At 40.3% G+C, this 24,415-nt stretch overlaps 1 protein-coding gene across 1 annotated transcript in view; it reads left to right on the forward strand.

The window, feature by feature from the left end:
* The first annotated feature begins 4,148 nt into the window (after positions 1–4,148).
* plpp4 (phospholipid phosphatase 4) overlaps positions 4,149–24,415 on the forward strand; it is a 47,676-nt gene continuing 27,409 nt past the window's right edge. The window contains exon 1 of the mRNA XM_026190243.2: positions 4,149–4,646. Coding sequence (XP_026046028.2) covers positions 4,558–4,646 — 89 coding nt within the window. The 5' untranslated portion in view covers positions 4,149–4,557. The remainder of the gene's footprint in view (positions 4,647–24,415) is intronic.

A 24,415-nucleotide genomic window follows, 5' to 3' on the forward strand; every position in this document is an offset into this window, starting at 1 on the left:
TTAATAAAACATTCAGCTTTATCTCAAGTACATTATGCATTATTACCGAAAAGCTTTTTTTTTTAAGACAATCCTTTGAGTCTGGTATCACTTATAGTTTTCATCAGTTTCAAGTAAACATTATTCGTGTTGTTTTTGAATGAAATGAATTCAGTCATTTAGGTCATTTAGGTCTAATATCTTGGATCTGACCTCTAAAGAAAGTTATGACAGTCTGCTAATTTGGAGCATTTAGGTGTGAGTTAACACCAACGTGAAAAGGAGCTGTCATCACAGTTGTTGTTGCCCATTGGTCTGGGAAGGATTGTCAAGCCATTTCCAAACAAGTTGAAGTCCATCATTCTACACTGAGAAATATTACTGACAAGACAGCTGCCACTCTTCCTAGGAGTAGACGTCTCAGATCAATGCTCATAGTTACTGTAGTTCATTATAGTAGAATGAGATGAAGACTGAATAAGTACATCTTATTTGAAAGAGCTGTCAGGAGAAAGCCTCTCCTCTCTAAAAAGAACATGGCAGCACAGCTCAGGCTTGCAAACTTGAACAAACCACAAGGCTTCTGGAACAATGTTCTTTTGACAGACCAAAGTATGTTATGTTTGGCAAAGCGCACAGCAAATGAAAACCAAACACAGCAAGTCAACACAAACACCTCATATTAAGACCTATTAAGGACTCGGTTTTTACCCTGATATGCAAAACCTTAGAGCCTGCAGAGGCTGCACTTTCTTTTTACCGTGACAGTATAAAGCAATAGTCAGAAACTGTACTTTTGGCCTAAATAAGCTGTTAATATCTTCATGTGATGTAAAGTTGGACTTAACCTTTACAGATATTTTTATTTGTAGTATTTTATTTTATTCTTCTGCTTTTTTGTCTGTTTGCACATTCAGGTTTTACTGTATGTGAAAAGTTCAGTTTTAGCTTGATTTTGATTGGTTAAATTATTATTATTGTTATTATTATTACTGGTCATGAAGAAACGCAGTTCCACTGGATAGTCTTTTGAATCCTACGTAATATTTACCTAAGGTATTCCACTTACGGTAAGTAATTAAAATGGAGCCTAGTATGAAAACGATAATAACATTTCCTCTCCTTGGTGTAGTTTTCTGTCATCTTTATTCAGACAAGTTCAGTGGTTAAGTTTGATTAATTTAATGGAGGGATTCACATCTGTGACCCCTTAATACTGTAAAAACAAATGTCTACGATTAAGTCTATGTTGCAGAGAAGTTCGTCTCAGAAGAAATTTGCCCTCACTGAATGTTTTCATCCTCAGTAGTTGCTGGAACCTGGTGAGGTAAACAGGATTGCATTTAACATGCAACAATAAAGATATTCTTTTCCCCCTTATTTTGTAAATTGTACTTTAGTGATCATTTCAGGACCAGCTTGGGATCTGGTTGTGAAGCAAAACAAAAAGGGCAAAGTGGGACATCCCTTGTGTTCAGTTCAATCCACTGCAAAAAAGAGTTATATTAACAGATATACTGTACATACAAATCTATAAGTTCAATAAGTAGAGACTGGCAGAATTTAACATGATTTGCTGAGATATTGATTTGTTGATGAGTTTCTGATGACCCATCACGGCAGAACAAAATCCCAGTGGTGAAAGGATTTAGGACTGGACAGGCTGGAATCTAGCCACTGATGGTGGTGAAGATGAAGCTTGTGACTATGGTGAGGTGGAGATGGGGACAGGTGGGTTGCATGAAGGACAGTCTGAAAGTGAGAATGACATAGAGCACAGATTTAAACCACACAGAGTGGAGTCTGACTGGCTCAAAGAATCCAGGCAAGAAGATGATTGGACTAGAGTAATGATGTCAGTAATGAGACTGACAGCGTGGGAAAGTGGTAGTGATGTAATGAACAAACTAGTGGCGGAACAAAGAGGAAAGCAGGCAGATGAGTGATTATAGATCTTCCTCATTGAACTTACACATATGCTTCATTTGCTGAAATTCATAGCTGTTATAAGCAGAGAATGAACATGTATGGAAGTCTTGAACTCGAAAACCTTTGCTTCTCTTGCTCAGAGTATTCCATTTTCTAGTTTTCATTATCTGAAACAATCATTCTTCTATTGTGGAATGCTATTTTGTAATTGATAGAGGATGCTAACCAAGCCGTGAAATATGCGTCTTCACTTTGGGGAGTAGCTGAATTGTCTTTCACAGTTGGCTGTTCTGCTCAACAACTCATTCAGATTTCGGGGAACTAATAATAGAACTCCAAGAATAAAACATAAAACTGGATGTTTTTCCTCACAGAGTCTTCAGCTTTACTTTCCTTGAAAAGACATGCTTTCAAATGCACATCTTATTTAGCCCTGTAGTACACAATGCTGGAAAAACAGCATCAGACTTCAGACGTCCATATTTAGATCAGAATGTGTAAATGCTGCCCACGTAATAAAATGACTCTGTGTGCAAATGAACCAGACTTTTTTTTTAAAAACAATAAAAGTGTAATGAGAAGTGAGGTTCAATAAAGTGAAGAACTCGGGGAATTGATTCAACCAATCTCTGTGTGGCGTGATGAGTCACTCTGTCTCAGAGAATATGCACCCATACCCATGGAAGCGATTAGGAGCACTTTGTAATGATGCCTTCAACTTTGATTTATTGAAGTACAACCTGTTTTGGAGTGCGCTATATGTCTAACCTTGAAGGGTAACCAGAACCTCAGGGAATGTGACTCACAGTCTACATTCCAGAAAAGTGGAAGGGGGAAAACTTGGAGATGGGTCACAAAAACACATAAATGAAAGTGTGAATTGTGTTTAAAGAAAATGAAAAAGCAAAGTTGAAACAAAAAGGAAAGCGGTGTATTTTTACACAACTCGAATGTTTGCTTTTTGGCAACAAAAAGCCACCATGGCATCAACCAGACAGAACAAACTTCTTTTTTTCTCTATCCAATAATTTTTATGTCACCCTGTGTTGATGCTTGGAAAGTCTGTAAAGCCTGTCTGGCCCGAGTGAATCAGCTAAATCACAAGTCCTGTGATGCTGCGAGATAAAAACAATGTTGATAGCTTGTAATAAACATGCCAGGTTCTCTAAAAGCTGAAAACTCTGATGGCTGGCAGAAAGCTTTGAAGTTGGAGCTCACCTATACCAACCTACCACCATCTCGCTTCTCCTCTTGTTTTGTTCTTATTAGGGAACTGGCAAAGACTCCAGGCACATCACCTAGAATTCAAATGTATGAAAAAAAGGGAATACATCAAAACCTCTGCTGTGCATCTGCGTGTATAAGAGCGTGCACCCATAGCCTACATTTATTTATCTTAGCTACACATAGCTAAAGGGATGCCTTGTTAACCAAGCAAGATGCAGACTTTCTATTTCGTCCCAGGTTGCAGAGCTTGTGACCCAGAAAGAAATCTGTGGTCTGGGGCTTTCTCTTCAGTGGTCTCTCCCTCACGGCCTATAACACGCATTCAAATGCACACAGCGGCACGTTTCAGACTGGCAGGTAATGCAGGAAGGCCAGCTTTAGAGGGCATAAAATATTCATGTGTGTCTATAAAAGGCTGGCAAGGTTTCCTGGCTCACAGGTATTGCTGCTGTCTGTGCTTCTTCATCACTGCCTGACTGCTTAGACCCTGAGGTGCTAGATTTGTCATAGGGTATGATTGGACAGTATGTGGAAGGCCCAACAGAGAGAAAGTCCCTCCGCCCCTCCCAAAGTGGTCTTCTTTTGTTCCAGGATTGCAATATCACGTGTCAGTAATATCAGGTAAGCCTGATACCGGTGTTGATGGATTAGTTCTACTAGAGTTGTAAAGGGTCTGGTCATGAACACCTGCCCAGATTGTGCCAGCGGAGGGTCGCCCTGCTTTGTGTCGCTTTTACAGCCAGTGGGTCATTGTAGTCTGTGAAGAGATGTTGGTTCAAGGTCTCTTTAGTGCAGAGCAGACAAGAAGAAACATGGAGGAGTGTTGGACATGAGCACTCGAGCCTTTCTTTTCCTCCCATGAGTGTCTGTGTGGTGTTCCAGAAACTTCTAGTCATCTGAATCTCCAAAGTCAAACGCAGAGGATGAGAGAGAGGGAGAGGAAGAGAGAGAGAGAGAGAGAAGAGAGAGCGAGACCCACACCACACAAGCTCGCTGACGCTCTGAGTATCTCCCTTTTACTTTGCAGCCTCCCATCACTTCCCTCTCTGTGCTGACCCACACCTGTACCTTCTCTCAAATCGGCTGATATCTTCTGGCCCCGAACTCCAATCTTAAATTAAGAAACTGATGGAGTGGAAGAGGAAGAGTTTCACTCGATAGAAGAGCAGCTGTCAGCAACAGAGTTGCTTTAAAGAAAATCGCCCGAGGGGGACAGAAACAGACGGGGACGAGCGGAGACAGGCGAAGGAGCGAAAAAGAGAGGAAGACTGCTTCAGGTGACCGAGTTGCAATGGAGGTGCACGGCATGCGCGATTAGGGAGCGCTGGGCTTTTGTTAAGGTGGATTATAAAAGTGAAAAAGCCTCCAGAACTGACCGGGACCGCCTTTTTTCTGCTTGAGTTGACGGATTGTCTCCGAATCATGAACGTGTCGCCTCCAGACCGCAGGAAAAACATGCGAGAATTGGCTCTGGAGACTGGCATCAGAGTTCTGCTTTTCGGAGTTTTCGTGTAAGTAAAGGCTCCAGCAGCTGAGTTATCTGAGAAACACCGAAAACATTCAAATTAATAACAAAAATAATAATAATGAAAAACTGCCTGGCAACTACGCGCGTCTTGGCGATGACATTCATTTTCGTCACTGATGTTATACATATGCCTTTCCATTATTTCGACACAGAAGTGTTGTGTTCAGGTTTATGTGCCGCGGTGTGGTGCTGAACGAACAGGTCCCCGTGCTTGTGTGTGTGTGTGTGGCGGTAGCTGCGGTTCAGCAGCGTGGACAGACCGCTGTCAAACCAGCAGCAGACCGACGCTGTGGTTAACAGGTTGCAAAAAACAAAACAAAAAAAACCAACTTAAATCTCCACCAGAATAGACTTTCTGTTATGAGCGCGCTCTGTACTGACTCTTATGAAAGAACTAGTATTTAGTTTCTTTGGATCACAGCCGGTTAGAGAGCTGCAGCGACAGCTCATCTGACCGTTTCACTAGACACGACACAGTAATCTAACTAAGCACACAATGATGAAATGATACTTTGCCCCCCTTTTTTTCTGTGAAGCTTCTTCCTCGCAAGCAAAAACTAACATAAATAGGTTATAATTGTTTGTCTATCTTGGAGCTATTAAGCTCCAGGTGCATCATGATTTTATCATTTACCATTTTGCTTATTTTTATGCTCGATATCATCTCAGTTGAGCTACAAGTCCCGATATCTACAATGCATCCCCTTGCTGCATCTTTTCCATTTATGGGAAAATAAAAGAAGAAGGAAAAAAAAGAAGAAGACGCTCCTCTCATTTTGGAGTGTGTAGACACAGTGCGTGCATTCCGTGTGTGTCATTAATATCTATCTCTTGGCTAAGTGGTCCAACTCTGTGTGTGCTCTCACAGCAGACGGATTATCTGGCCAACAAGAGCCTGATGGTGTGTCCTGATTGTGTTTGACATGGATAAACTCAGATAGAGAGATGAAAAAAAAGCATAAAGTATCTTGGATATGCCCTTTGTATATTTGAATGTGATACTAGGCTCTAGGATTTGCTTCTGTGAATCTGTGCCACATTGAAAGAAAAATGCAGTTTCACACAATACAATCTTCATCATCATCATCATCATCATCATCACGAGGCAAGTGTTGTATTGTAGCACAGAAGCCCCAGCCACAAAGCACTTGATCACCTTAATGAAGTGAGTTTTACTCCCCATATTCCCTCTACACTGCACAGAGCTTTAATCTGCTTCTGATAACACTCAGTCTCCCCCATCAGTACACTTGATCTACCCCTAATAGGATATTAAGAGCAGGATGGTTACCGAGCATCACGTTCTTCTATGAGACAGTGCACACACACAGACATGCACTGCATGTTGTTCAGCTTTGGGAAGGTTGTTACTTTCCTGCTGGGCTACATTTGATACCGATACCTTGGATTAAATAGGATTAACTAGTGACAAAGCTGGTGAACCAAGAAGCCATAGAAGCCAGATTCCTTTGTTTGCTGTTCATTTTGATTTGATGGATACAGAGTGCCAAATTTTAAGAGCAAGTTTCAATCGTGTATTCAGAGAAGGGAGAATTTGATCTTCTGCGTTTCTTTGGGGCTCAAAGTTATTGTTGTATCGAACAAGTTTTATTTCAGCAGACCAGATAGAGTCGCCCTCTGGCCTCGAAGGGCAGCGGATCCTGTTCGTATCTAACCTCAAAGACTGTGGTGAAGGCAGGATAATTGGGGTCAACTAGTTTCTGTTGTTTTCTCCGCTGAAGGTGTAGAGGACAGGTTTTGGCTGCCGCTATCCGTGCCTGCTGTGCGGTGTAGGCTTGGTGTAGGTGTAATGCACTGTATTTTTATCTTGGGAAGAAAACGACAGTCTCATCTGTGCATGTTTGCCAGGGAGAGTTACCAGTCGTCTTAAATTTAGTTTCACAACTTGGTGTTTTCTTCCTCTGCAGCTCACTCTTGAATTTGACAAACTGGAAGGAAAATGAAGAAAAGATTTTTGCTCATTTTGCTGTTCATATTCTTTCATAATTGTGAACATGTACCGAGGGGAAATGAATGAATTCATCCTGAAGTAGGTCTAACGAGCAGATATGAATGCATCAGAGGTGTCTTTCCCATATGCAAGTTTGGTAATTCGGTTTGTCTTTGATTCTGATTAAATAATGCTGACTGTGGCAAGGAAGTTATCCTCTCTGCTTGACTGCCCACCCACACAAACAGTGGACTTTAATCCTAAGAGGCTTGAAATCTCTGCATTATTCACATCCAAATTTTTCCAAAGACAGCCTGCCTTTAAGGGAACGTTACTTTCTATTTGCCCTTGCTTGCCAAGCTGCTGTCTGTTCCAAGCCTCGGGAGATGCAGTGACCTTAGTGAGAGGCTGAAAGTGTGACTTTGGGTTGGCCCTGTGCTATGAAACCACTAATGCCATGCAGTCATCATAGGTTAGCACCCCAGGAGTCACGCATGTCTTATTCTAAAGGGATATGATCTCTGACATTAGGCAAAGTATAAAACAAGAGAAACACAAATAAACACAAAGATAAAGTCCTTTTTAAAAAAAAAAAAAATCTCTAGTTAAATGCTCAGCAAAGAAGGAGAGGATGATGAGATTGGTCTTATTTCCCTTTCCTTGTAATCCAGAGCGCAACAAGCAAGAGCTTAGACAAATACCAAGGACTCATTTCTTCCTTGAGTGGTTGTGTGACAGAGCTCGTGTCCTCAATCAAGCAATACAAGCTTGAATTTTGTCAGTGTGTTTGTCCCGAAGCTCATAGTCGGACAATTGAATAAGCACGTCCCATAAATACCCGAACACTGCTTGCAAGCAGAACAGGCGACAAAAGCAAGAAAGACAGAGACAAAAAGAAAGAGACAGAAGAGGAAGATAAGATGGAGGACACACAGTTAGGGAGATCTAGATTGTTGAGAGATTTTCAAGATTAAGACCTGAGGCTCAGAAAATAGATAGGCACCATAACAACCGTGAGAACCCGTATCAAAGCAATCTAAAAGCCTCTTGATTGCCCAGAGAAGATGGCTGCTATTTTACAGGCTGTCATACACAGCAAAACAGAGTAGATCTGTTTGTGCCAGAAGCAACAATTTGGAACCAGGCAGAAATTACTTATTTATTGAAGAAAATTATGGTGATAAAAAAGGATTATTCTTAATTGCATGCATTGGTAATGAGGCATACTAATGTGTGATCTGAAGCTGGCATCAGCCATTAGATCATTTTTTGATATGCAGTGTCATGAAAAACTATTTGCCCCCTTCCTGATTTATTTTTTTAGTATTTTTCATTAGTATTTTTTGCACATCTGTCACACGTACATGTTTGAGAGCAAAAGGTTTTTAATATTCGACAAAGATAATCCGGGGAAATACAAAATGCACTTTTTAAATATTTCTTAAATGAAAGAAACTGTCTACACCCCCCTATTCATATGTGGAAAAAGTAACCGCCACCTCGTGTTAAATCATGAAATAACTGCGTAACCACAATTTTTGGAAAGCTGAGTCACTCACAGGCCTGATTACTGCCAGGCACGTTGAATCAAGAAGTCCTTAAACAGAATCTGTCTGATGTAGGCTAAAAGATACCAAAACGCAACCATGATCTAAGAAACTCTGGAGGAGATGAGAAACAAAAACTTTGACAACAGTCACTCTGGAAAGGGTCACGAAGCCAGTATTTAAGGCTCTGGGACTCTAACCATGGTGTGAGCCATTATCCACACATGCAGAAAACTTGGAGCAGCAGTGAATCTTCCCAGGAGTGGCAAGCCTACCAAAATTACTCAACAACTCATCCAGGAGGTCACAAAAGAACCCAGAACAGCATTTAAAGAACTGCAGGCCTAACTTGCCTCAGTCAAGGTCAGAGGTCTTGTTTTACATTTGCCAATAAAAGTCCTTGATGATCACCAAGACTTTTGGGAAAATGCTCTCTGTACTGACGAGACAAAAGTTGAACTTTCTGGAAGGTTTTTGTAATATAGCATTTGATGGTCTGATGATCTGGGCAATTTTGCTGCTTCAGGACCTGGAAGACTTACCATAGTTCTAAAAATTTGCTCTCTATCAGAAAATCCTGAAGAAGAATATCTGACCATCAATTCATCCCCTGAAGCTCAAGCACACTTGGTTTATTAAACAGATTTAAATCTGAGATCCTTTTTTTTTTTTTTTTTTTTTTGCCTGTCCCATTTGGTTCTTTAGCCATCAGAATTGTTGTCTGAAGACCAACAAGGATACCCAATGGATTTACTTTGCCAAATGGATCTTCGTGGCATTGCCGTATTGGTCCATTTGGTCGATCTTTGTTTTTATTATTTATTATATTTTATTTTCAGATGTTACAGATGGGACAGACATGAGTGAGGGATAGGAAAGGGAGAAAGAAAGAGGAAGGAAAGGAAAAACAGAAGGGGAGAGGGACAGTGAGAAAGGGGGGGAGAAAAAAAAATAAGAATCTCCTGGATCACCTGTTGAGAGAAGAATAGAAAACAAGCAAAAAAACAAAAAAAAAACAAAGCAACATACTAAACACAACACCATCGCATTAATCTAGCTAAGTGTAAACAGCAGTAAATACTAAATATTCAATGTTGTTGTGCAGTACGCAGGACAGATGTGCTTCGAAGTAGTAGCCAAGAAAGGTGTAATTTAAGTCTACGAGCAGTGAACACCCGTGTGCATACCTGTGTGGATCAGCGCGCTTGTATTCCAAAGGTTTCTCCATGTAACGATCTGCTAGGGAGTGTGGGGGGGCCACAGCCCCGTCCTCCAGGGTGTGAAGCAGGTATGGAGGAGATCAAAACTCCAGACATCCAGAGGCCCCCAGAACACAAGAGACCATGGAAGACCAACAGAGGGGCAGCCGCGCCACTGTCCCAGCAAGAGCTGAGGAGAGTCCCAGATGAGGGCTCACTCAGCTGCCGCGGAGCAGAAGCCAGGGGGAGTTGCAGTGACGCGCCCGTGAGCTCCGCCGGCAGCCAGCTGTGCCTGATTGACCGAGCCCCAGGCCGAGAGGCCGGGGGCACCCCACCTCCGAAGTCGCCCGAGCGAGCCCCAGGTTCCAGGCCCCGATAAGCGGCCGCCAAGGAGTGAGCCGGTGTGTACCTGGACGCCCACCCCCAGACACAAAGAACCACCAACGCACCGACACCTGAGGGAGTCCGCCACCGGCAGGGGAAGTGGTGGAGGGGTGGAGATAGGCCTCCAAACCTTGGAGGGCCTGAGGTGTCCCCAGAGAGGTGGTGTCTGATACCCAACCTGACATATAGACACAGACATACAGGCACACACAGACACAAACATCCATTCCCACCCTCATGCTCTCATATGCACTCACTCCACACTCAACCAACGTGGAGACAGACATAAAGAGACGCTGTACACACGATCACACTCCCCAAGCGTACTCTATAAACCGGGTCTAGGTACCCTTGCCCCTGGAGGGGGGAACTGCACCCAGACCCAGGTGGTGTTACCCTTTTCCCTGCGGTGGGGAGAGGCAGACCGCCCCGACTCCGTAGCAGCAGGGAGGCCCCACACTCCAGACCGCAGTCGGACGGCCAACTCCTCCTAGCCCCCCCGCTCCAGCAGGCCGCAGAGAATGGGGGTGGGAGAAGACTCCAAACCTCCCTCCACCCGCTCATTGTAGTGTTGATGCATGTGTGTTCTAAGGTGCAATTAAAACCCAGGAGGGCATGGAGCTACCTGCCAAGAAGCAGCAGGTAAGCGCATAGTCCCTCCTGATAGCCCTCAATGTCTAAGTGTATTTAAAATTGAGAGGTGGGCAACGACGCCAGGGGTGAGGTGTACACCCTGATGGTAATATGGACTCCGTGATTGTGCCCACCCCCAGGCCCCTGCAGGCCTAACTTGCCTCAGTCAAGGTCAGAGGTCTTGTTTTACATTTGCCAATAAAAGTCCTTGATGATCACCAAGACTTTTGGGAAAATGCTCTCTGTACTGACGAGACAAAAGTTGAACTTTCTGGAAGGTTTTTGTAATATAGCATTTGATGGTCTGATGATCTGGGCAATTTTGCTGCTTCAGGACCTGGAAGACTTACCATAGTTCTAAAAATTTGCTCTCTATCAGAAAATCCTGAAGAAGAATATCTGACCATCAATTCATCCCCTGAAGCTCAAGCACACTTGGTTTATTAAACAGATTTAAATCTGAGATCCTTAAACAGGCCCCTTGTGTTCAAAAAACCTCCAATATAACAGAACTAAAACACCTCTGCAAAGAAAGTGGGCCAAAGTGACGTGAAAATTAGTCATAGCCTGTTATCACAACCAGCTGATAGATTTAGGAGGCAGTTTCTTTTTCACACAGGGCCAGAGAGGTTTGGATTACTTGTTTCCCTTAATAAATAAAATCATAATTTAAAAACTGCATTTTGTATTTACTCGGGTTATCTTTGTCTAATATTAACATGAGTTTGATGCTCTGAAACATGAAAGTGTGACAAATATGCATAAAACTAAGAACTCAGGAAGGGGGTAAAATGCATTTTCACAGCACTGTAGTTGCTGTCAAATGAGGTTAGATGCAAGTGTATTGAAATAACACAATTCATCCCTCAAAACAGTGACTGCACATCATTCCCCATCTCAGAGGAAAGTTTAGGCAGTAGCGAGATACAGCCCAGAGCGTTAGCCAGTCTCAGAGATGATGGGGAGGAGCAGAGTCTTGAAAGAAACTTGGACTTTTTGAGAATAAACAGATTGTTTAGTCAACACGTCTGTTGGATTAAAGGTACTTTCAGCTGCTCAATATTTTCCCGAGGGTGGATCTGCATGTTTGATTTGGCAGAGATTTTTCACCATTTTACACCAGATGCCCTTCCTGACGCTATCCTCCCGTTTATCTGGGCCTGTGATCCCCTGAGGCTGGGTTTATTTCTCCTGCCGGTTATAAACTAGGGATCTTTCACGTGTAGAAGTGAACGTGTTATCGGATTAATGGTTAAAAAGAGAGACAGAAAAAAAAGAGCGATGCAGAGTTTAAACTAAGCTGTAATCCTGATATAATTAGTCCTGGTTGATTACCATGACTGCAGTTTAATGATACAACAATAATTCCTTAAACATCAAACACAAGTGGAAATACAGGTGACTCTGTTTTTAGTGCAATTAGCTCACTTTGGTTTTATAAAGATGTCTGATCTGATCTGGATCTGATCTCACGCAGCACATAGTACAAAGAGCCGTTGTGCACAGCGAATCACATCGCCGATGATGACCCTGTAGAGGAGGATTCAGCCAGTCACCTACAGCTCTTCATCTAACCACTCCTCTAACTGTGCCTGCGCCGTCTCGTTCCATTAAAAATTTAATGGACCGCTAAAAAAAAAGAAAAAAAAGATTGTTGATAAGCAGTCATAGTCAGCACTTACGTCAGTGCAAAACACATTGCAGTTTTTAAATCTTTCATAATTAATCCCTCATGTTTTGCCAGTCCAACGCTTTTAATGTGAGGCAGCATATTCTCTTTACATTAGCAGTAGCTTAATACTCTTACTTGGCAGTCTCCTGGTCCTCGTTTGAAGAGAAATAACAATAGACGGCGAGGCTGTTATCAGTGGTGTGGAGAATTTTTCTTTGTTTTTAATTACATGCATGCATAGTTTTCTTGTGCAAGAATACCCTCTGTGCTTGGAAAATCTAAATTCTGCACGGGTCTTTTCGTTGCATCCAACAAACATTACATTACATCAAGAGTGATTATAGAATGTAAATGAAAAGGAGCTGGAAAAAAAAGCTATAATCAAAATGGGGGTCTGAGATCATGAAAGCATTAATGTAATAAAAGATTATAACTTTAAAGTGGTGTGGACACTAAAATATTCTTGGCCTTTCTCCCGAACTCCACTCACAGAAACGGTAGAAATAGTGTAATTATTTTAATATAAGATGTCAGTAAAGAGATTTTTACCCAGAGGGCCACAGGTGTGAGTGCCAAAGCCATAATATAAAGTGCTGAATTTTAATCCTTGTAATCAGAAAGAGCCGACCCCCAAAATAGACACAGTAAGTCTGCAGCTTTGCAGCCTTCAGCTCTTCGTTTTATTCATCTGTCTATATGGTTTAGTCCAAACGCTTTTTCCCCACGGGCAAAATTTCTAAGAAAACAAGATCACTCCTGCACAGTACACAGTGGGTAATGGCAAAGAGAGGGAGTAAATTCTGCAGTCCACTAAGTCCAGTGTGGAGCATTTAGACTCAGATACAGTGTTCAGAATTTGGATGACTGAACTAGAAATACAGACAAGCAAGAATTGGGGTAGCAAACGTTGACTGGTGAGAAAGAGGACTCCAGAGGGATGCTGCTGTTGTACTATTTGCCTGTATACATATTTATTATGTTCGGCTGTGGACAAACATGACTTCTCAACACTGACACATCGCCGTCTTCAGTCATCTGCCATTTGTGTAAATTTCATAATACCCGTCTTCATAATTATAATATATTCTCCTCGCCTTAATTTTTCCTGCTACCACATTTGAAGCACTGAGTCACGGGTCATCCAACCTGTGACCCTCATTATCTTTGAGATGAAGAAAGAATTGAGATTGCATGTTTGACTACTGACTGTAACAAGGCACTGAAATACTTCCTGACTCGATAACACAAACAGACCGAGTCAGCAAGCGGTGACTGAAACAGTGTGACCTCAGTAGTGTTCCCTTTGTACATCTTTGTCTGAAGAGCCCAGGGAGAGCACCCAATGTTGTGCTTGATTGTATAAGCTATATTCGACACAGTAACTTAATCCCTAAATGTGTAGGTTTAATAAAGTGGCAGTTTATTCAACAGTTTCGAATTAAACCAAAAAACTATATGAGTGAAAATACAAAAGAGACAACGTCAGACTATGTGAGGTAATTTTAAAAAGAAATCACATTTTGGATGTGATTGTGATTAGTGACCATGGTGAATTGGGAATCTGAGTGGTGTGAGAAGATTTGAGAAAAGATTAGCAGAAGGAAAGCTCTATTAGCAAACGAGGCAGATGCTGCAGCAAAAATATCCATGAATCCAGCGAGAGCAGAGGCAGCTGACTCTCACACCAAGACCAGGGAATCCCTGACAGCTCAGTCTGTCACCGCTCTAAGCTACTCTGGCATTTCATTCTCCACAATCGTTTGATCAGCTCATTATGTCTTGCTGTCCCTGCTGTCATTTTTCCAAACCCGTATCTTTATCCCTCCATGGGTAGCAGATTGCTCAGTTACTCTCTGTGTGTCCTTTACACCAGTCTGCCTTAAAGGGGTACTGCAAGTCACTTTGTGAAGATTGCCTTGTGGGTCAACTTACCTGTTAGAGGAAATTTACTGTAAGAAAAAAAGTCAAACAGTACTATGCAACAGTCTTGAGCTGCCCTTCATGTCTTTATTTTCTGGTAGGAAAATTAATCAGAACACATGCAAACATACACAGAGATACAGTATAAAAGGAAAAAACTGGGTTTGTACAGTTCTTATGAGCTTGAAGATGAATATTTAGTTTGACCACATATGAACTCTCTTAGGTGGCCTTGTTTCTCTGTCAAGCTGATTCAACACTACTTCAGTAAAGTTGAGGTCCGGGCTCTGGGGAGACCAAATCCATGACTGATAGTGTTCATGATGGTTTTTCAATTCAGTTCAATTCAATTTTATTTATTATGCGCCAAATCACAACAACAGTTGCCTCAGCTCGCTTTATATTGTAAGGTAGACCCTACAATAATACTTACAAATAAAAACCCAACAATCATATGACCCCCTATGAGCAAACACTTTGGTGACAGTGGGAAGGAAAAACTCCCTTTTAACAGGAAGAAACCTGAACCAGGCTCAGGGAGGGGCAGCCATCTGTGGCAACCGGTTGGGGAGAGAGAAGGAAGACAGGATAAAAGTCATGCTGTGGAAGAGAGACAGAGATTAATAACAAGTATTTTTCAGGTGTTTTTCTGTCCAGGTTTGCCTTTACTGCATTGGCAGTGTGTTTGGAATCACTGTAGTGCCGCAAAATGAAGATGTTCTGAATCTGATGCTTTTCAGATGGTACTGCACGGTGGATCAAAATCTGATGCTACTTCTTGTGTTCATAATTCCATCAAGATCCACTGGCACCATGACCATGACACAGCCTCCAGTGTTTTACTGGATTCATCACTCCATAAGACCTGTTTTAACTGATTAACATTCCAGTTCTTCTGTAATTAGAAATACTTTAGCATTTTCTCCCTATAGCCTAAACCAATGGCTAAAATTGGTTCTTTGCTAAGTTGTCTGTTTTGTGCTTCATCCCTTGAGTTAGGTGCCTTTTTTATGCTCGTAACAGTGTTAAAAGAGGATTAACAAACAATAAAATATTGCCTGGACTTCAGGTACAAGGACTGAAAATGAATAAAAAAAACAATATTTTATGAATGTCAAACTCTCATCTTTGACACGTTTCATGGATTCAGCTAAATAAACTGGAAAAATTATGTGATGTGACAGTGGCTTTTATTAGACGAGGCAGCTAACACATTCATGTTCACTTGGATGCATAGGTCAGTGTTAAGTGGCCAAAAAACCAACAAAAAACCCATCAAAACAAAATAAAGAAAGAGAAAAAAACTATTGCCTGAAAATAGTCAAGTACACGGAATTAAAAGGAGCAAAATACCAAAGTCCAAAGAAAACCTTTTGAAAACCTTCAGAAAGCCTGGAGAACTATTCCTCTTTCAGTGCACTTTAAAGAATTACAAACAAATATGGCTTCTTGGAAAGAAAACATTAAGAAATGAGGGGTGGCTCAAGACTTTTGCACATTACTGTAGGAGAAGCAGAAAAACCCTTATTCTAGTTAACAATAAATCAGATTACAGATTTTTGAGTTATTTTTTGTCGTGAATTTACGACATCTGAAAACAGTTCCAACTTTTACATCCACTCTGAGTTCAATGTTGTTGTCATGCGCCTTAATAATTTATCATATAACACAGAGTTGCACTTTTCCTCCCAAATCTAATTCCCAGCCTTCCCACTGCTCGTATTACAAAGTGAAAATAATAAACTTAACCAGTTTCCATCATTGTACTGGGGGGGTCTTAAAAGTCAAAGAAGAATCTTGTAAAAACTACAGTAACAGCAGGGATTGTGCTTTACATGTGGCGTTTTCAGCTGGAAAAACAAAACAAATACTGGAATGTAACCACTGTTCAGAATTATGAGCTTTTATATTTTCTTATTCTTAGGGAAAAGCTCTTACTGCAACATGGTATTGTGTTCTGGTATTGCAATTTCACCATTGTAAAATATGAATGTCAATCTCAGTTCTAGCCGTAAACAAATCTTAATGTTAAAACTGTTCCTTTTGTAAAATAAAGCGGCTCAGCAATCAGGTTGAAGCTCAGAGGATGCAAATGATGGAGCTGTAATGATGTTATGAAGATAAACTGCATCACATTATTTGTTCATTTTGTGCTTCCATTCTGTTCATCTGAACATGTTCTCTAAAACTTTAAAGTTTCCCCATTATTTTAGAAGTATTTGAACCATGACTGGTGCTCGGTAGATGTAGGGTGTGATGAGGGGCAGTGCTGTGGCGCTCTGAGGTGTGGAAGTGCGGAAGTGACAGCTTCTGTCAGAGTGGAGAGGAAGGTCCCCTGCACTGAGTTACACTTCCTCCCATCACGACGTTTCTATTCTTATACCTCCCCCTGTCACTTCATCGTTTTATTGCCCCTTTCTTAGGTGATTTTTTTTCAGCCTCCTCTGTATTACTGTCATTTTCAGCATCATACTCTTATCTATATACAAAGACAGATGAGGGGCTGAGAAGATGAAAGAGCCTCCCGCCAACACACACACTAGCACATTTGGCAGTCTCCTGGCCCAAATCTTAAAATATATAACAAGCATGCTCCTCTCCTTCTGGAGAAGCCTTCATCACGTCTGTGTGTGTGTGTGTGTGTGTCCCTCAAGCCCCAAGCTTTTGCTGTCAGACCACTTTTTCCTTGATGAGTATTCTGTGATTTCCTTTAGAGAATACTGCAGAGTAACTGCTCACTTTTTGCCACTGTAAGGTGAATTTGTGGACAGTGTGCGTGTCATAGTTGAAGGGAAGAAACTTACATGTATATTTTGAAATCTGTCATAACTTTAAAGTAGAATGATAAACTCTATCATTCACCCATTTTCTTCCACGTATGCAATTTAGGATCACGGGCAGGCTGAAGCCCAGCTACCGTAGCACAGGAGGTGGGGTACACCCTGGACAGGTCAGCAGTCTGTCACACTAATTTAGGTTCTTTTGACTGTGGTAAGTACCTGGAGTGATCCCACGCAGACATGGGGAGAACATGCAAACTCCACACAGAAAGGCCAGATCATGGATTTGAACCGAGAACCTTTTTGCTAAGTGTTAAAGAAAAAGAAAGCCAAGTAATAATGAATGAATAAGTAACGAATAACACTGCGTTCCAGCTCACTAGATCAGAAATACAAATAAACAAAGTCTTTTCTTTTAATCTTTTCATTCTTTCTTTATTCTTCAACACTGTGGTGAACACAAAAGAAAAACAAATATTTGTATAATAAGGTTTAATGGTGGCACAAACTGTAGCATTACAATCTGATGAACTGGATTATGCAATAATATTCTGCACACTTGAGATACATAAAGCTACTTTTCCAGTTGAGTTTCTGTTTTCAGACAGTCCCTCTTATTATTATATCGCAGAATTACAGGATACCCACAGATACTGGTTTATAATTCTGTTGTAAAGGTGATAGGACTAATCGATAATGACTGGATCGAGACAGCTACGCTAAAAATCACATGCAGTTTATCATCCAGCTGTCAACAGACTCAAGCTCAGTCTAACTTAACCTTTTAATGTGTAAATGCTGCACACCAAGGTGCTTCAGTTCAATTAATTATGCTGATTAGACCTTGTCACAAGACTTTGAGGTTAAAGACAGCTTGATTGAATTGTCCTTGACTCTAATTAGTGAGACTGAATGTGTATGAAGTTCTGACCTCTGTGTTTCCAGTATATTCAGTAGCTAAATTAAGGTGGCATTTTCATATACATACAGTAGTTCAACCATCATGAAGTGTAGGAACTGAATATTGTTGCCAAACCTAAGAACTTAGCCTTTTTAACTCTTCTGATATTCTGTTTGTCAAAACAGGACCTACAATTACAGGTACTAGTAATCAAAGATGTTTTAATGATTAATGCCAGTGAACCAGGATGCAGAAAGCCAGGGTTCTTTAACCCTAACACACCTACATGTATCTGTAATACACATCAATGCAACCTAAGATCAAAATAATTTAATATAATTATTTAGAATGAAAGTACATCTGAAATGACATCCAAACAAAAGACAGCAGTTAAAGGCCAGAGTAAGCCCACCAGTGGCTCCAATTATTTTGGCTGATTAGAGTGTAGAGTGCTTCTCCAGACTTGGTGTGTGTGTGCAGTCATGCTTGATCAGCATCTCTCTCACTCCCTGTTTGCTTCGCTGTCTTTAATATCCTTATTAATGCACAATATGAAATGTCCTGTGGGTTTGGTTTTTTTTTGCCATTTGAAGTGTTTATATTTTGGGGTTTAGCTTCCTTTTGTTTAGTATTTCTGGTAATTCAGGTAAGTAATTTAGTAATTTTATTTAGAATTTATTAGTGCTGTCAGGGTTAATGCATTAACGTGCTAAAACGTGCTAATACACATTAGCGTGTTAACGCAGATCAATCCGTGTAAGGGGTTAGTCGGTGTTAACGCGTCATCGCGACTGATGTGATGAACATTTAACCCATCTGGAGCGCAGACTGACTCAAAATCCCTGAAATGTCTCTGTCAACGCATTTCGGGCAGTTTGTCCAAAGTTTGTCCATTCTGTGCTCCAGATGGGTTGATTGTGTTAAAATATTTAATCGTGTTAAACATTATGACAGCGTTAACGTGTGTAACCCCTTACCCTTACACGGATTGATCTGCGTTAGCGCGTTAATGCGGATTAGCCCGTTTTAACACATTAACGCTGACAGCACTAGAATGTATGTTTTTAGGTTTTTGTGTTCTTGTGGGTTATTAATATTTGATTCCTTGTGTTAACTTTTTTCTTGCCTCCTCTTTGTAATGTGATTCTCCATTCAGTTACAGTTTCAGCTGTGTCTTGTTCCCACTTCTCTTGATTATATTGCTCAAGGTGTGTCATGGGCTTTGTTTCAATCCTGGATGGTTGGATAGGATTCATATTGATTTCCACTCAATTGTTGTAAGCAAGGAAATCCAACCCTTACTTTCACATTTTTGTTTAAAAATAGCATCGTCAATGGCCAGTATAAAAGGCATTTCGGTCAATAACACTGTGTTCGCCCTAGCTTCTCCTTATCAGAGTTTCATTGACTAGAGGAAAGAAAACCTTTCACTAGGATTAATGATTAACTCCTGAATGCGAGTAGGAACCCACAGCTATTGTTTGGAAATTAAAAAAAAATGAAGTGACTCCATTTTCTTGTACGTGGCCATTGATTCTAAATAAAAGATGGATGGAGCTATTTCAACAGCTCCTGATTTGAAGCCTCAAGCTTAGCATCTCGTTGTTTTGAAAGTGGACATGATGACAGATGGATGGTCTGACTACAGCTGGGCTCCTCAAACTCATACAACAGGAACTTGAATTTGCCCCTCCCAAGCATGTCATCCTTCTTGACACTAATCGGGACCATAATTACAAAATCATGTTGTATTCACTAAGTCCTGGGACAAATGTTTATTAAATTAACAAATAAATAATCCATAGATTTTTATATTGTCAGACTTCTTTTTGCAACAAGTGGAGTCACAATCCCGCTCGCCACTAGAACGAAAGCATTTTTCTTCATTGGTTTCACTTTTCAGATCTGCACATGATATATTATTCAGGGTCTCCACAATAACAATCTTCAAGAAAATGAAAAACAAAGTCATTTTTCTGAAGTGGAAAGAAAATCACATTGAAGATAAGATTCACAACAGAAAACAACAACAAAAATACCCACGAAATACTATTAAACAAATCTGAGAAAGCAAAGTAAAAGTATTACAGTGTGATAACACTGAATATATAGACTTCACAGATAGGAGATGTATCATTATTATCCTTCAGATCCATAAAAATGCAGCATCCCTCTGTGTGTGTGTATCCATGTTTGTACAAGCAGTGGACCTCATCTCCCGATGCTTTCACACTGAGTGGTATTTGCAAGGGTTTTGTACACTCACTCTTCCTTTGAATGAGCAAAAAAGCTGCACTCTCCTTCATGTTGCTGTCAACTTTAACATTTACTACAATAACCAATAAGCATGACAACAGGGATAAATGTCAGCTGTGTGTTCCAATCCCACATCTGTGTCCAATCTGTGTGAGCGATTTCTGTCGAATTCTTTCCACCTCCCTCCCTTTTCCCTTGTCTTTTTCTCTAATGCTCCAAGCATGGTTACCTTTATGCTTAACTTAATAAGCTCTGCACACACACACACACACACACACACACACACACACACACACACACACACACACACACACACACACACACACACACACACCTAACAAATTGTCTGAACTAAGCACAAAACTTATTAACTTCTGAGGTGATTGCCAATGGCAGCTATTCAGCCTGCTAAATTCATGATGTGTCTGTATAGATTCAAAGAAGAATGCAGTGAAACCTTTTATATTAAAACATTTCAAGGTTGGCTGATAAATACACTCACGTAATTCCTATGTACATTCACCCATCAGTGGCTGTGGTTTAACCAAAGGTCACAGGATAATTATATAGAACTGTAGTGAGAGTTGCTTGGATAAAAATCTATTAGATGTACATTAGATATGAATTTTATTAGATTATATTCTTTTTCTTTTTAGGGCCAAATTAAGGGCTAGGGTTTTTTTCATTAATGTAACAAAGTTACAAAGACTCCCTGGCAGCCATCGGTCTTTTTCTTCTTCTTTGGGTTGTTCCCTTTAGTGGTTGCCACAGTGGATCATCTGCCTCCATCTAACCCCGTCCTCTTTTGTCACACCAACCCTTTACAGGTCCTTCTTCACTACATCCACGAATCTCCTCTGTGCTCTTCCTCTTTTTCTCCACAGTTGCAGCTCTATATTCATATCATTTTTTCCACAATATTCCCACTATCCCTCCTCTGCACATGTCCAAACCATCTCAGCTTTGCCACCCTATCTTTATCTCTAAAACGCTCGACCTGAGCTGTCCCTCTCATGTACTCATTTTTCACTCTTCCTGCTGTCCTTCTGTCCCACATTAAGTTTAAAAGGTTATTTTCATGTCAGCTACTTAAGTCTTTCTGAAACATCAAAGATAAGCATTAAGTAATGTTGGCTAGAATTACACTTCTTTCTAGAGCAGCGATTTTGAAGAATCACCAGAAGCAAGTGGCTTAAAAAGAAGAACATTTTGTCAACATAGTGGAAATATGTTATTTCTAAACATATTCTTTGAAGTTTAAAGAATAAAACTTATGGTTACTACGTTAAGGCCAGCAGTACCCCACTGTTTATTGAAAAATACTTACTCAGCCACATATGTATATAGTTACACTTTACATTTTACACTTAAAGGAGCTTCTCAGCCATGGAAAACTCTACCATGAAGCTCCTGGTGCACGGTTTTTGTGCTGATGTCGATGCCAGAGGATGTTTTGAGTGCTGCACTTTTCACTCTATAATTTTATGTGGTCTGCCAATTTTTTGACTGAGTTGCTGTCGCTCCTAAACTCTTAATCTTTGCAATAATACCACACTAATAATAATGTAGAATATCTTGGAAGGAAGTAATTTCAGAAAGTGAAATTACTGATGTGTTGCAACAGTGGGGCTCCGGCTATCACAGCACCCCAATCAAATTCAGTGAGCTCTTTAGAACGACCCATTTTTTGACACACGTCTGTAAAGGCAGTTTGATTCTGCCTGTGACAGTGGAAGTGAAAACACCTGAACTCAAAGGTGTGGCCGACGTTTTTATTCATAGTAGTGCATGTTAATCATTATGCACTGCTGTGTATACCACCTCCATTTCCACAAATCAAATCTTTTGTATTTAACAGAGCCTGGAACCAGAGCCTGTTTAAAGGGAGAATATCTTTAACTCATCATTAAAGATATTGGTATGAACAAAAAGACTGTATAACATTGATGGTCACACACCTTTTTGCTTCTTGATGCTTTGCCTGTTAAGCATTGTGGCTGTTAGTAGGGATATTCCTGGGTGACTAATTTCTTCAAAGACTAAACAAAGGGGAAAAAAATAAACTAACCAACTAGTCTAAAATTTAGAAAGATGCTGCTATCAACTTAAACTGGAGAACTGTTTACTGGAAAATGTCAAAAACTCTCTAAATAAAGGCATTTGAAACAATTAATTGCATTCTTCAATAATGATTCATGCTGCTTAACCTGCCGTTGTACGATATAAATACAGCCCTACTTCGAGCCCCTCCTGGTAGATTGAACACCTCACCCTATCACTAACAGAGCGTGAGCTCATCCTTTCGCCTTTTAAAGAACTAACAGTTACAGTGTTAACAAACAGAAAAGGTGTAAATTTACAGATTTATGGTATTTCTCAACATTGATGCGCCATCTGGTGGCCGGTGGATGCATAGCATTTAGAACACAACAATTTAACTGCACTGGGCATTAATTAAAAAGTAAAATGGTTAGTTTAAACATCTAGTGTGTTTGGTACCGACTAGTGACAATAGCAAAGATTGGTCAACTAGTCCACTAGTGTTCTTTGTTAAATAATTGCTTTCTAAAAGCTTCGAGAGTTCCCCTTTAAATGACTTGAATGATCTGAGATGATGAGCAAACAGCTGGTAGCTTCAATGTTGACACAGGATAAGGTCACCCAGTCTTGTCTCCTTGATCTTTCAAATACTGCGAAAATCAAACCTTTACTGTCATTCAACCATCTTTTAGTACCAGAGATGGGCAGTAACGCGTTACTTGTAACGCGTTACTGTAATCTGATTACTTTTTTCAAGTAACGAGTAAAGTAAGGGATTACTATTGCAAAATCGGTAATTAGATTACCGTTACTTTCCCATAGGAACGCTGCGTTACTGCGTTACTAAAACCGTGATTTTTTTTGCGAGAATGTCTCATGACAGTGACGTAAGCAAGTGCGACGTTGGTGACAGCAGCTGTGTGCAGATCAACAATGGATAATATATCGAGTGCGGGAGAGAGTATGAGCGTGCAGCATTTAAAGTGTGGAAGTACTGACCTTACTTTGAGTTTGATTCCATAAAAAGTGACAAAAACATTAGCGTCCATCGTGCGTGGGAAGAAAACTTCTTTTTACAGCGAAAAAAACCCCTAAACTTCCGAGCAAGCACCGAGTAGCTACGACGTGATGGGAAATTCACAGAGACACTCGCGCGGATTCTTCAACTGACCGCAGCACACCTGCACCAGGGTAACCCTCCGCCTACCCTGCTCCTGCTTTACAGGTGAAAATAGAGCAAAAGGACCGCTGAGTCTTTGACTTTATTTATTTTCTGCTGTGTTTTACTTGCATCTGTTTGAAAGAGTGAGTGAAAACACAAAAAATATTTTATTTTATGTGCTGGAATGTGTAGAAAATAGGTTTAAATGTTAAACTAATTTATTCAAGTCAGAGAATGTTGCATATAATTAAATGTTTTGCTTGATGCATAAAGTTAAAAGATTAAAACTGATAAAACAAGTTTTAAAAAGAGACTTTTCCATTTGATTACATTTTGTATGATGGATTATGTAGAAAAAGTAGAATTGGGCTGAAAGATCTATCACTTTATCACCTCTTCAGGTTGTAAATCGTGTTTTTAAAAAGTAACTAAGTAACTAAGTAATTAATTACTTTTGGAAATAAGTAATCAGTAAAGTAACGGGATTACTTTTTTGGGGGAGTAATCAGTAATTAGTTACTGATTACTTTTTTCAAGTAACTTGACCAACACTGTTTAGTACACACTTTGATTTTCTCCCACTTTGATCATTACAATTCACTCTTCCCGTGCATCTCTCAGTCCTCCAAAGCTTGTCACCAATTGGTGCGTAGCACAGCGGCAAGGCTGCTAACAAAATCTAGCTGGCGGTCACATATTATATCTATCCTTGCATCCTTTCACTGACTTCCGTTGAAATTTAGAATCCAATTTTAAAAATATATTGGACAGGCCCCTGCTTACATAGCAGAGCTTTTGGGAATTTTATCATTTCCTTGAAGAACAATAGCCTGTTACATATCGTAGTAGTAGTACATGGATATTTCTGTTGTTTGTCTAACAGTCGTAGTAGTTACACCTGCATTACATATTGTATGGATTAAATCAATTGGATTACAGATGTGTAGTTAGGTTTAAAGGAGTTATTATTATTATTATTATTATTATTATTATTATTATTATTATTATTATTATATATCCCAATGTGTTAAACTTTTTTTAAAAATTTTATAGGCTGATGCCTGTTGCTTCATTCCTGTGTTATAGTGAAGCCATCATTGAAATGTGTGGAATTAAAAGCCGTTGACAAGCTGCGTGCGTCAGAAATTCAGGCGACAGCATTTTATTGTAGAACAGCTCCTTGTTGCTACTGTTTTATGTGGGAGCACTGAGTGTGGCAATTTTCTCTGCACAATGGAGAGAGAGAGAGCTCAACTAATATGATGAGTTAACACCAGTGGGGTGTTAAAGTTGATGCATTTACTCAG

The sequence above is a fragment of the Astatotilapia calliptera genome, chromosome 13, assembly GCF_964374335.1.
Source record: "Astatotilapia calliptera chromosome 13, fAstCal68.1, whole genome shotgun sequence".
In the NCBI taxonomy this organism is placed as follows: Eukaryota; Metazoa; Chordata; class Actinopteri; order Cichliformes; family Cichlidae; genus Astatotilapia; species Astatotilapia calliptera.